The sequence below is a fragment of the Emydura macquarii genome, unplaced genomic scaffold, assembly GCF_026122565.2.
Source record: "Emydura macquarii macquarii isolate MOO-44397 ecotype Brisbane River unplaced genomic scaffold, CSIRO-AGI_Emac_v2 contig_383, whole genome shotgun sequence".
Taxonomy (NCBI): domain Eukaryota; kingdom Metazoa; phylum Chordata; order Testudines; family Chelidae; genus Emydura; species Emydura macquarii.
Window position 1 is genome coordinate 620,001 of NW_027130520.1, and position 12,266 is coordinate 632,266.

The 12,266-nt window shown below is 37.9% G+C and overlaps 1 protein-coding gene across 2 annotated transcripts in view; it reads right to left on the bottom strand.

Moving 5' to 3' along the window:
• RUNX1T1 (RUNX1 partner transcriptional co-repressor 1) overlaps positions 1 to 12,266 on the bottom strand; it is a 134,338-nt gene that overhangs the window by 5,120 nt on the left and 116,952 nt on the right. For both annotated transcript variants that reach the window (XM_067536356.1, XM_067536364.1), the window contains exon 11: positions 10,161 to 10,351. In XM_067536356.1, coding sequence (XP_067392457.1) covers positions 10,161 to 10,351 — 191 coding nt within the window. The remainder of the gene's footprint in view (positions 1 to 10,160; positions 10,352 to 12,266) is intronic.

Consider the following 12,266-nt stretch of genomic DNA (forward strand, 5'->3'; position numbering starts at 1 on the left):
AGGGAAAAGACCCTGGCAGCGTGGAGGCAATGGGACACTACACTGCTAAAAACAGCAGTGTTGATGGGGGAGACACTATTTGGGTGAGTAGTGCCCTGTAGGGTATGTACCCAGAAACATAACCGCAGGGTTCTGGCGTGTCTCTACTCTACTTGTCTAAGCAGTGCCTCATCGTCTATGCTGTTATTTTTACTGATGCTTGGGGTGTGTGCAGTGTATGTAATCTATGTGCCATTGTAAGGAATGTGCAGTGTAGACGTAACCTGAGGCACATGCTTAAATTTGAGCAAGTCAGTAGTCTCACTAGACTCAAATGGGCCCACTCACTGTTCCAAGTTAAGGGCATGCCTAAATCTTTGCACAGAGCCTAAGAGGCTGTCATACAGTAGACCGCAATGGACCAGTGACAAAATCCTTACACACCAAAATCCTTACATCAATTGAGTCAACGGAATTTATGACTGGGAAGGACTTCACAATTTGGCCCACTATACAGAATATCACAGCAAGCCCAATAGACACAGAGTTTCCTAGCCTCTAATTGTACATGAAAAGAACAAGAATACACGTTTTAAAAATTCCCTCACTTTCTAAATTTCATTGAAAAATATATCCTTATCAGGAACAAAACGAGAAAGAACCACCATCCATGCACACCCCTCTCCGAGTCCTACTCAAAGAGTAGCCAACACAGAATATGCCATACACTTCCCTACAGTCCCTCGCAATGCCAGCTGGATGCTGGAGCACAGCCAACCTACAAGTGATATTCCTAAACTACATTAAAAAATATCCCAATTACAGAACAGTCTTAAATCCAAACAATATTTTAAGGAAATTAAATATTTAATAGGAGTCAAGTGGCTTCTATAGAAAGTATGGCTGTGTTAGTTCTATCCTTTTTTGGGGTGCAAAAATATTCCAGCAGATGCAAGAATAGTAACTGTCCAATGCTCACTGGCTCCTTCAGACTGAAATCAGATGTACATGGCATTCTCAATTCAAACTGATTAAACACAAAGACTAAATCAGGTAATTACAAATACATTATTATTTTTTTTAATTTGTAAAATTGTTCACATCTTTTAAAACACTTTTTAAAAAAGGTGGAATTACAAACACACAGAAACAGATGTTTTTGGTAGTTAAACTGTTGGAAATTCAGACTCCTTGTCTGGCATCACCTGGTTTTGATTCAGTGTTCATGGTCTCAGGTTAATTCTGCTTAGACTCAGTCCAGTTCTGGAGCAGTATGACCACATTATACCACCATTGAGACAGAATAGCTTCACTATATTTTTAAATGTGTTTTAACTTCTTTTTTAAACAAACACACTTTTTTGTCACCACAATGAAAAGCAATTCCAACACAAATGGTTTTTATAACTGTGTGCACAGCAATAAGCTGGGTACAATTCTATCTGGAACATGCTTACGCAGAGTTACTGCTGAACTGGCAATAGCTGCCAAATTCAATTGTATTGATTTTTTGGATTGCACAATTGAATATTCTTGTTCATTCTCTATCCAAAAAAGGGTCCTGATCCTTCAAGCAGACTTTCATGGGACAACCCTTTAGCCCACATGCAGTACCACGGAAATCAGCAGGGCTCTCTACAGGTACAGAAGTCCCTTAGCACAGGTTTGATTGCAGCACTTGGTACATGCATTGTCAACTTTTTTGGTGTGATTGCTGTAAAATGTAGACTCAGCCTCTATATACTCAAGTTTCTATTCAATTAGTAGAAGCCAAGTTTCTAAAAATCCTCTTTTTGCCTCCCTTGTTGAACTTGATGTGCTAGGTTCTATTTAAACAGACATGCTTGTCTCTTACAAGTCTGCATATTAGGATGTTACAAACTCTCAAATTGGAAAAGATCCACAGTGTCATGCGATGCAACCAGCTATCCCAAAATGCATTTTAGTGATAGAAAACAAATTCACTTACATTTTACAAGTATTTTCTTGAACTGACTATTTTATTAATTAAATCATCTGAAATCTTTAACAGTGCTTTGAACATGTAAAGCATGTGTGCCAGATTTTATTAAAATTCTTAGTCACTTTGCAGCTCTAAATTATCTCTTTATAAGCGATTACCTAATGTATCCCTACATTGTCTGGTATGTGCTTTTGTCCACCACATGTATCAGTTATAAGTCAGTAGGACTTTACAGATTTAGTGTAACTGTGAGAATAAATGCACATGAAATCAATTTTAAAATTCTTGCACCCCCTGTTTACGTACCAAATTATTGTATTTAAAAGTACCAAAGAACAATCTTTCAGTGTAAATTGGCAAAAATAAGTATAGGGGATACTCGCACTGCCATATTAGCTGTATTTTGTAGCATACAATTCATTGGTCCCACAAGAACTTATTTTACAGAATAGTACAAACCTCACCATTATTATCTGGGAATACACATCAAGGCACCAGTAGTGTGTCATGCTGCAATCTATATGGTAACATAAAGTGTCTGTATCAAATCAAGTTTCTGTTTTTAAACAAAGCAACCAATGCAGCTATGGATTTTTTTAATGTGATTTCATCATTTATACAACCTCTTAAGTACTGGGCTAATGTACTGCAACACCAGTTCTTGTTTTTTACTGAGTTCCAGATGTATTCTAATACTGCGACGACTGGATAATAGGGGACTTATACTCCTTGTGCTCTAGTTAGGCTATACACAGAAGGCCAGCTTTTCAGCCTATGTAACTCAATTTAGCTTTACTGATTTCAAGGATGGATTGACTTAATGGAGTTTGGCTGAATTACGCCAGATGAGGATCTGGCCTTGAATCTAAGCCATAGGTCCCATTTTAATCTTCCAGAGTCACATTCTCTACATCTCCCTCAACTCACAAAGCGAAACCAATTGTCGTTCAGAAAGTCTTGGACCAAAGCTTATCCTCTTTGGTTTTGATCTACTTTATTTTCAAGATTTATCAGTTTCAAACAGCTTTCCTAAAAAGAAGGTCTGAGCAATATTACAGGTTCCAGTTAAGGTAAGTAAGGAGACGTAGGTTGTGATTGCAGCTCGTGGAGCTCATAAGCTAGTTTTAATATAACCCGCTTAGGTACCAGAGCAGTGAAGCTGCAGGAGTCCACGCTTCAGCACGGGCTGTAGAAGCCCATCAGAAACCCTGGGTAATTACTCACTTGACTAGCTCATGTTGAAGCAGCTTCAGTGCTACCAGTACCTGAGCTAGCTATATTAAAGCTAGCGTGGGTATGTCACACCCAGTGTATCCATAGTTGCACAAGCATTCACTGTCTTCAGGGCCTTGGTGCATCACCTCTTATTTATGTAGTGCATAGCTCTAGTGGTGCTTACATAAACAGAATCCTTTGTGATTGAAGTCTGGATGACTGCAATCTTTCTGGAGAGCAAAAAGACTAGTTTGAGGTTGCAATGGCTCAAAACATTCAACTGCCTATTGAAGATATCAAACAGGAATATTACCCATTACTTAGTTTATAGCCCCAGTTGTCCATCTTGTGCAGCTCTACTTTTACATGAATGTTGGTGAGCTATTCCAAAGAAGAAATTTGTCAACCTTCTCTCCTGTAAAGGTTGCAGAACCCACCAGACTTCCTACTTTTGCTCTTCCGTTAGCCCATGTCTTACAGAACAACAATAGCTCCATCACTTTTTAAATTTTTGTGGATTCCTACCCTGCAAAATTCTTGGCTGAGCATTACTTTAACAGGTTCATGCAGCTAATAACTCTGAATCTTGTTTGCCCTTGTGAACAAATGCAGCTCCATGATCTCCATCATGGAAATCTCTAGCATTGAGGCTGAATGTTTGCTAACACGTGTTTGGCAAGCCATTTTGCCACACACTCTTGCCATCACTAGCCATCCTTTTGAAATATTTTCCATTATTTTAATATTTGCTTTCCTCTTCTACTTCCGTTGAGTCTCAGAGCGGAGTTGGCTCAAAAAAAAAAAAGTATCTTAAGATGTCAAAAGGTGACCTATTTTGAAACAACAAAATATGATGCCATAATATGCAGTCACCTTTAACAAAGTTTCTGACATTCTCCACTTTCCTAGGAAAGGCAAGTAGTATTGTAGTGTTAATCCTGCCTATAATGTTAAGAGCCCAGATTTCCTGGTGTTGCCTGAAGGGAGTAATAATATTGCACATACTAGAAAGTACTGGGAAACCTAACTGCTGGCACTAAAAGTTAATCAATAAAAAGGAAAAAAGAATAGACATGGATTACTGAGTGCACAACAGTGTTAAAAAGGGATATGAGCCAGTCCAACCAAGAAATACAGGATGTGTACAAATATATTTAGGTGTATTTTTACAGCACTTATTATCATGGGACTTATTGACTTTTGTTCAAAAGTGCCAGAGTGACTTAGCAGTGCAAGTCCCACTGACTTTTAATGGGACCTAGGCACTTTTGAAAAGTCCACCCAAGTCCTACTGAAAGTCTATAGGATTTGTGCTCCTAAGTCACATAGCCAGAATAGATGGGATTTTAAAAGTGCCCAAATACACCACAACATGCAATGTTATCTCTACGCTGCATAAGTCTGTGATTAAGTAACAGGTGATAGCTAAATACTCAGAGCTTACCCAAACTACTGATGTTTTATTGTTTAGAAATCCAAGTTGTGACCACAACAAAAAAATACATTAGCGTGTGAATGTGTCTAGTTTGCAACAGCCACAGAAGTCAGGCTTGTCTACATTACCTTTTACTGTGAAGAGTCAAGTTAGCTGACACAATCCTGACCACAACTGACCAGTAAGCATAGACCAGGACCCTTTGTGTTCACAAGCACATCATATAAGTTTGATATTCAGATACACAATATAACTTAGTAATGTAAAGAACTCCTAACCCTACACAATTCTTAAAAGTAGTGTTGGACCAGTTACACATTTGTTTTATCTAAGCAGATGTCAGAACAAAAAGAGCATCTGCTTCAACTGGAGTGAACTATCATATCCATGTTTTTTCCCCTTAAGAGTGGTGAAGAACACAGTGAGTGTTAAATTTTTCAGTAGCATTTTATATTGGAGGAGAGAGACAGATGTTTTAATTTTTTCAATAATCTGGCCAGTAAATTTACTGTGTCTCTTTGCTAAGCTGTTCACCCTTACTATTAAAACTGATTTGCACAACAGTATGTTACAGCCAAAGCAAGCACGGCAGTAATTAGAGTAGCTGCTCACACATGTTTCAGTTCTTAGCCAAACCAGCTACTGATGAATGGATCATCCTTTGCCTAGTTTCCTTTTCTGTAATTTTAAGGAAGTAGTAAAGAAATAATTTGTGGTTCTGAAATAATCATGCTGACAGGTAGGCCTGCTTCTGTCTTTTTGATTTTAAACACACTATCCCCCAAGATGCTATAGTTTACTTCCAACCCCGGGATCCGTTCAGTTCCTTGGAACACTCCCCCACTGAAGTAATGGCATTATTCAGTAAAGAAGAAGAATTCAAACAAAAAGCAAAGAGTACTATCTGACAAGGAATCTGGTCAAGGGAAAAATAAAAACTAAATACTATAATACTGTATGTCTCAAATTTCTCAAAATATTGTGGATCAATTCTTAAAACAGAGATCCTTTCCAACAGTGTACTTCCCCCCTCAATCCAGAGTCAGCACTTCGTTCAGTGCTTGGTTTCACATTACTAGATCATTAATACTAGATCAGCATTAATGAGAGCACATGACAATAAGCTCACTTTAATGAGATGGGTGGTCTGGAGTGGTTACTTCCCCAACATCGTATCTTTGCTGCTTATTTCTTCTTCCTCGCTATTGAGGAACTTAACTTTTACTACTGAATCGCCTCTCACTGCCTGTAAATCCCACTGCTTTACTCTCCTCAGCTTGGTTCTATTCTCTTGCAAAACAGTAGTTTTTCTTGTCTGATGGTCACAGAAGCCTGTGGAAACCCTAGGAGAGTCCTGCAATGATTATGATATATATAGAAAAGCTATGCTGTGGTAGTTTGCCCCAAGACTTAATACAAATGTTAAAGGGTGTAAAATCAAACATTCAGAATTTAGGGATGCCAGTAAGAGACAGGGGTCATGGAGATTAAATAGTGTGTGATTGTGTAATGAAAGGCTGTATCATATTGCACATGCTCACGGGAACCAGAGGTTTTATGAACAACCTTACATCTGACATTTCTTAACTTTTGGGATTTTTACTTAACAGCCCAAATGTCCTTAGCAAACTGAAAAAACAAATTCCATTGTGTGAAATCATATTGACTCCATCGCCCCCACAACTGAGTCATCAGCAGCGTTGGAACCCAGGCAACTGTATCTATAGTGTATACCTGGCACAGTTAGTAGCAGGAGTAGACTGTTATCCGCTATGTGGACCTGGCACTAGAGGGGGATGTGACCCAGACCTTGTTTAGTTACTGGCACAATTATTTGTTCAACAGTGGAGGAATGTTTTGAATCAGGAACCTTAGCCCAAATGCACTATTTCTGGCTCAGGAAGGGAGTGTGTGCAAGTGGTTATAGCCAGCACAGTCAGTTCAGACATTTTACCATTAAGCATTTACATTGCAGTAGCATCACATGGCATCAAACAGGCCAGGGCACCATTGTGCCGGACAACATATAAATGCATTGCAAGTAGCAATCCCTTTCCTAAGGCAGGGTGGCTACGTGGATAAATTTGTGTCTGCCAGATTAGAGAACTGAGGCCAAATCCTAACCCCACTTCAGAGATGTACAGGGGCTAACGGCGTTGAGTTGCCATTGGGAGAAATTTCCCAGTCAGGGACAGAGTACAGCTGATATATGTGACCCTGCACGGCTCTCACCTGCAGCCTTCTGAATAGGGTCATGCCAGAGGCAGAATGGGAGTGGTCAGAGACATTGCCTGTGGTGAAGCCAATGGGCAGCTGAGTAACGCCACTGTAAATTGGACTAGCAAAGGCTGAAGGCTTTATCACCCCGAGCAGCCTAGAACCAGGCAGGTGCAAAGATGGCTTAAAGCCACTTCTGTCCGCTCTACTCATGGGCTGCTCCTTTTGAGTGGCACCTCTGGGCACAGAACAGATATTGGCCCCCTGAGTTTGATTCCCAGCTCTACCAGAAGTGACCTTGTGCAACTCTCAGTTACCCCATCTGCAAAATGCTGAGAAAGTATAGCTGCTGACCTCCTGAGCATGGAGCCCTTGCTCAATTATAAGGGCTGTGAAGTACACAGAAATAACACTCATTAACCACCAGTTAGTGGAAAAAGCTGTGATTAGAATTTAGTCTCCTCATGCCTTCCTCTAGGCCTAAAGGGTGGCAGCAGCTGCTGCTACACCAGCCTCCCGTCTAGAGATCTGTGCCTGGGAGCATATTCAGTACACTCAACGCACAAGGAATTGTGTCTGGCTGGAGCATGCTCAGTATGCAGGTCATTTCAGAGATTTTAGCAACATTCCTCTAACAAGTTCTACTGAATACGTGAAGACAGAAATGTACCACAGTGTATATCTTCTCCAAAACTGGATGGATGCTCACAACGAGATCAAAAGACTCCTCTCTGACCCCAGAACAAGTTTCAAGTTTTTCCTTCAACCCCTACAAGGCCTAAAGCTTTTCCAAAAAAGGAAAAAAGTTGAAAACATGCTTCAACACAGGCAAAACTACTATTTTCCATGAGCTCATTCTTGGAAATGGCTGAACCATTTTTACGGAACCTTAAAAAAAAAATCAGTCCAACAGAGAGTAAATGTGGAAAATTTTTACCCCAAATGGCTAAAATGACAAGAAACTGAAATAGGGGCTTATAATGGACAGTGCTAGACTCCTTACATTATAAAGTAGGTATGGCCCCTTACACCACTGGAGTAGGGTTAGGATTTGGGCCTCGGATCTCTAATTTGGCAGACACAAATTTCTTAGCCACTCTGTCTCCAGAAAGGGACTGGTACTTACAATGCATTGTCTGAGGTAGGACTGCAGGACCAGACCACTAGATTTCTTTTTCAAATAGACTTTAAAATCTGGTCTGATCATGCCAGGATGCTTGCCAGGTGATTGGAGATGGGATGAATGTAGAGGCCTGCAAACCATGATTATTCTCAGGCTCCTGGGTAGAATGGATATACCTTTTATCCACATCCCTTTGGAACTGGGTTAAAGAAAATGTTGGTTTTTATTTGTATTTCCAGGAAGTGAACATCCCAGTAAACAATACCTCTGGAAATGAAACTATGTTGTCAGACAGAGATGGTTGTTGCTATGCTGCCACTGCCAGCAGTGTTACCATTCAGGAGTGCAGGAGAACTGGTATAAAAACATGCAATCTTCATTCCTTTGGAGAAAACACTTATTTGGGAAAGAACGGTCTACGTGTATTAGCAGATAACAGGTGTTGCATTGACCCAGGCTACTGTACATTTACTCACTAAACAGATTAACTTTACAATTTCCTCTTAGGCATTTACCTTTGGAATTTCAGCTTTCATAATAGGAATAATTTATATGTACACATGAAAATGATAGCAATTTAATGATCATTGCTGTCAGACAATATGTCAGACAAATACCCTTTATGTGAATATACTAGGGGAAAAATGTCCTTGAATATCTTAACTACAAAATGCCAATAAATTGAATTTATGTCTCATTTAATTCTGCAATAGACTAGTTAGTACGTAAAGGGTACATACATTTCCCCTAGTCTCTCTCTTCCTGAGAAACTTTCAGATGCTGAAAATTAATTCCTTTTGTCTTCTTGTTATTCATCTGTTACACATTATCGAAAAACTCTGGGCATCAAATGATCCCACAGTGGTCTTTCATCTCCAGAGAAGCCTGGTATAAATTAAATTCTTATGCTCCCTCAAATTATGGCAATGTACTGCAGCATGCCACTGATTTATCAGCTTGTGATTTTTGCTAGCTCTTTCAGCATGCTGCAACTAGCTAATCTGAATCTCTTCAATTTAAGTCTATCTTCTACATTACTAGCTAATGCAGTAATTAAAATGCTTTTGCAATAATGTACATAAATATACATCCATATATAATGCCATATAACACACTCATTAGTTTGCCAGTTCCCTGTGATATAGAACTTGCATAAAAGCATGCTTTTTTACATTTATTTAACATCTCCCAATCAGAGCAATAGTTCATGAGAGCAATGTTCTCTGGTTACCATATTTTAATTTGGAATAGCTGTTAAAGTGGCTATCACAAAGACCATCCAGAAATGCAGACTGTGCACACCATCTCTTGGTAACATTTAGCTGGAGGAAACTATTTAGCAACAGTTTATAAGGACAAATTTTTAATCAAGAGTTTCCTTTCCACATGGATTTGAATGTTTCTTTATTTTCTAAATGACATAAGATTTCACTGTATCCAAAACACTTTAGCACTGGCAATAAGGCTATTGTTCTTTCACTCCTGACTTCCTGCTATATTTGCTGCCATATGTCCCATACCACAAGAATTCAAAGATTCCACTATCATGTTCAAGTCTGAATTGAGGTTTACCATGCTAATTCCTATTTTACTCTTTGTCGCTCTTTCATTCTATTTTTCTCCTGCCAGACGCTGTTTGTCCCGCCCTTCAGCTCACACATAATCTCTGTAGTTGAAATAATAAATTCTAATTAAGGAAACATTCTTGCAACTCCACATACACATTTTTTTCTTCCAGGAATGTACTGATCATGTATACACAGACTCTCTCCCTTTGCAAGAAAAGTAAACAAATTTTAGCTATCTTGCTCTAAGCCTAATAAATGTCACTTATTTTTGGGACATTAGAATTTCATTATGATTTATTGCATATTGAATGTTATTTCAACCACCAGTTTTAAATAGATTGTATTATTTTAACTATTTTAATTTTAAATCTAAAGGAAACAGAAAATATACAGACTATATTCCCATCACTACATTGTTCATATATCCTCATTCCTCCACCCCCAATCAGTTTAAAGCCATTTCAGTCTTTTTTTCTTAACCAATTGCTGGTCTTAGACAAAGATAAACATACAAAAAACAAACAGAAACTGGAAAAAAAAATCTGACTATTAATTATTTATTGCAGGAGGCAGGGTGGATTCAATCTCTGACAACAAAGCTCTATTACGTAGCCTTTGGAGTAAACTTTGAGATGACTCCCCTCCTACTGAATTCCTTACCTCACTTGAATCTTCCTGTTGATTGATAACAGCTAATGCATCCTCTGCAGCCTGGCGCTTGGCTTCTGCAACAGTGCGCTCCATTTTAGCTCTCTCTGTAGTGATCATGTCATGGGCTTTCCGTTCTGCCTCTGACACTGCCTTTTGCAACTCTGTCATCGCCTGACGTTTTACTTCATTGACTGCTTCCTCTACAAACAAGGCAAGAAGTCTTCATCAGCACAATAGGTTTGGTACAGGACTATTGATTAGAGGGAACAATGCACAAAGTAAGCATATACCCTGCTAATATTATGCCTCTTCACTTCCTGGAGTAGAATAAGGATGAAATTGAGTCCCTAAGAGGACTGAGCTATTCCCTCCTTCCACTACTTCCCCATCATCTGTGGAGTACATGAAGTGCTCAGATAGCACAGGTGCAGTGTAGCTGTTTCTGATCTCCAATTTATCCTTTTGTATCTTTTTGAATATTTTGCTTGAAAAATCTGTTCTGCATAGCACTAGATATATGAAAGAATTCTATGAAATTAACTAATTGAGAAATGACACTGAATATTTTAACTCTAGGTGCTATGATAATAAAAATAATAAATTAATAATAATATGTAACATTCTGATTTTAAGCTTCTGTAAACAAGGGCAAGACACTAGTATATGCACCCTTTAAGGTACGGACAGGTTCTCTAGTATATGAAAACACAATGTATAGAGTATAATGAAAAGGTGCTCAAAGTTAATACATCTGTTAAAACAAAATAATTGAAAAACAGATAATCTAACTGTAGTGCTTCTAAAGTCATTTCCTGAATATGTAGTTTTCTAACCCAAAAGCTAAGTTTTAATCTTCCTTTTTTGTATCTAAACACATTGCTTGTTTGTTTTAGTTCTTACCAATTGCCCTGTTCCAAACCAGCATTCATATTTTGAAGAATTTAGGCCCTGATTCAGCAAATCACTTCAGAACATTTAAGTCAATGGCACCTACTTGAACATGTGCATAATTGATATGTTAAAATCAGAGCCTTCCTGTTGTTTTAGGATGATATAAATTAGTGCAATTAAATTATCCAGTATGAATTAGCGTAATATATTCTACTATGCTACCCTGAAAAAACATGAGTTGTCATGAATGGGTTGTTCGGTTTTTGATGCAAGAAGAATACAAAGATTTTACTAATGTACAAGCTTTCAACTGACAACTAAAACAAGTAATTTCTTTTTTTTTTTAAATTAACCACTCTAATTAATAAGGAAACCATCTTCCCCCTGAATTAGTTTATCTAATTTTCATCTTTATTCAAAGCAAAATGACAATGATTAATTGAAAATTTAATAAGCAGTAATTATTAACTTGGCAAACCTAGTACCAATTAACACTCTATTAAAACTAATTATGACATGTTTCACTCAAGTGTTTGCACTTAATTGTTTCACCCACTTAAAAGCACCTTAATTAAATGTTCTGTTTAATTAAAAACATAGATTCCTAATAAAAATGTTTGACTGTAGATTAAAAATGTAAGAGTTACAAATGTGCTATGGTTATTTTGGGCTGTTCAATATTACACAGACATTTGTGCGTATACGTTTTACAAACACTCATACACAAATCCACAACTCTTTCAATTTAGACTTCTACATTTGCAGTTAGTAATCCCAACATTGTTGTCATTTGCTTTGTTATAGTAGCATTATTTAAAGAAGTACATTTTTACAAATATTGTATTATGAAGAATCCTAATTTTAAAGTACTAATGCACAATCCAAAGGACACATATTGACTTTATTTGAATCTGTTCAAAATTATAGCTATTTATGTTAGAGTAGTGCCTACTGAACTTAGGATCTGTACATACATGTATGAATAAACAGTCGTTGCTCCAAAGAGATATGTTTAAACTGAAGTTTTGGAGAAGAAAGAAATAAAATTAGAGATAAAACTTATGCCTTTATTTTTATGAGGCTGAGAATATGCCTTTATATTACCATACCATAAATGTTGTTTGCGGGGACGGCAGAGGGAAAGGGGAAAATCATACCCTTCAACTATACAGCCAGGGCCTAATTTACTTTGAATATTCAAGGTGAATTAAAATTCTATCTAAG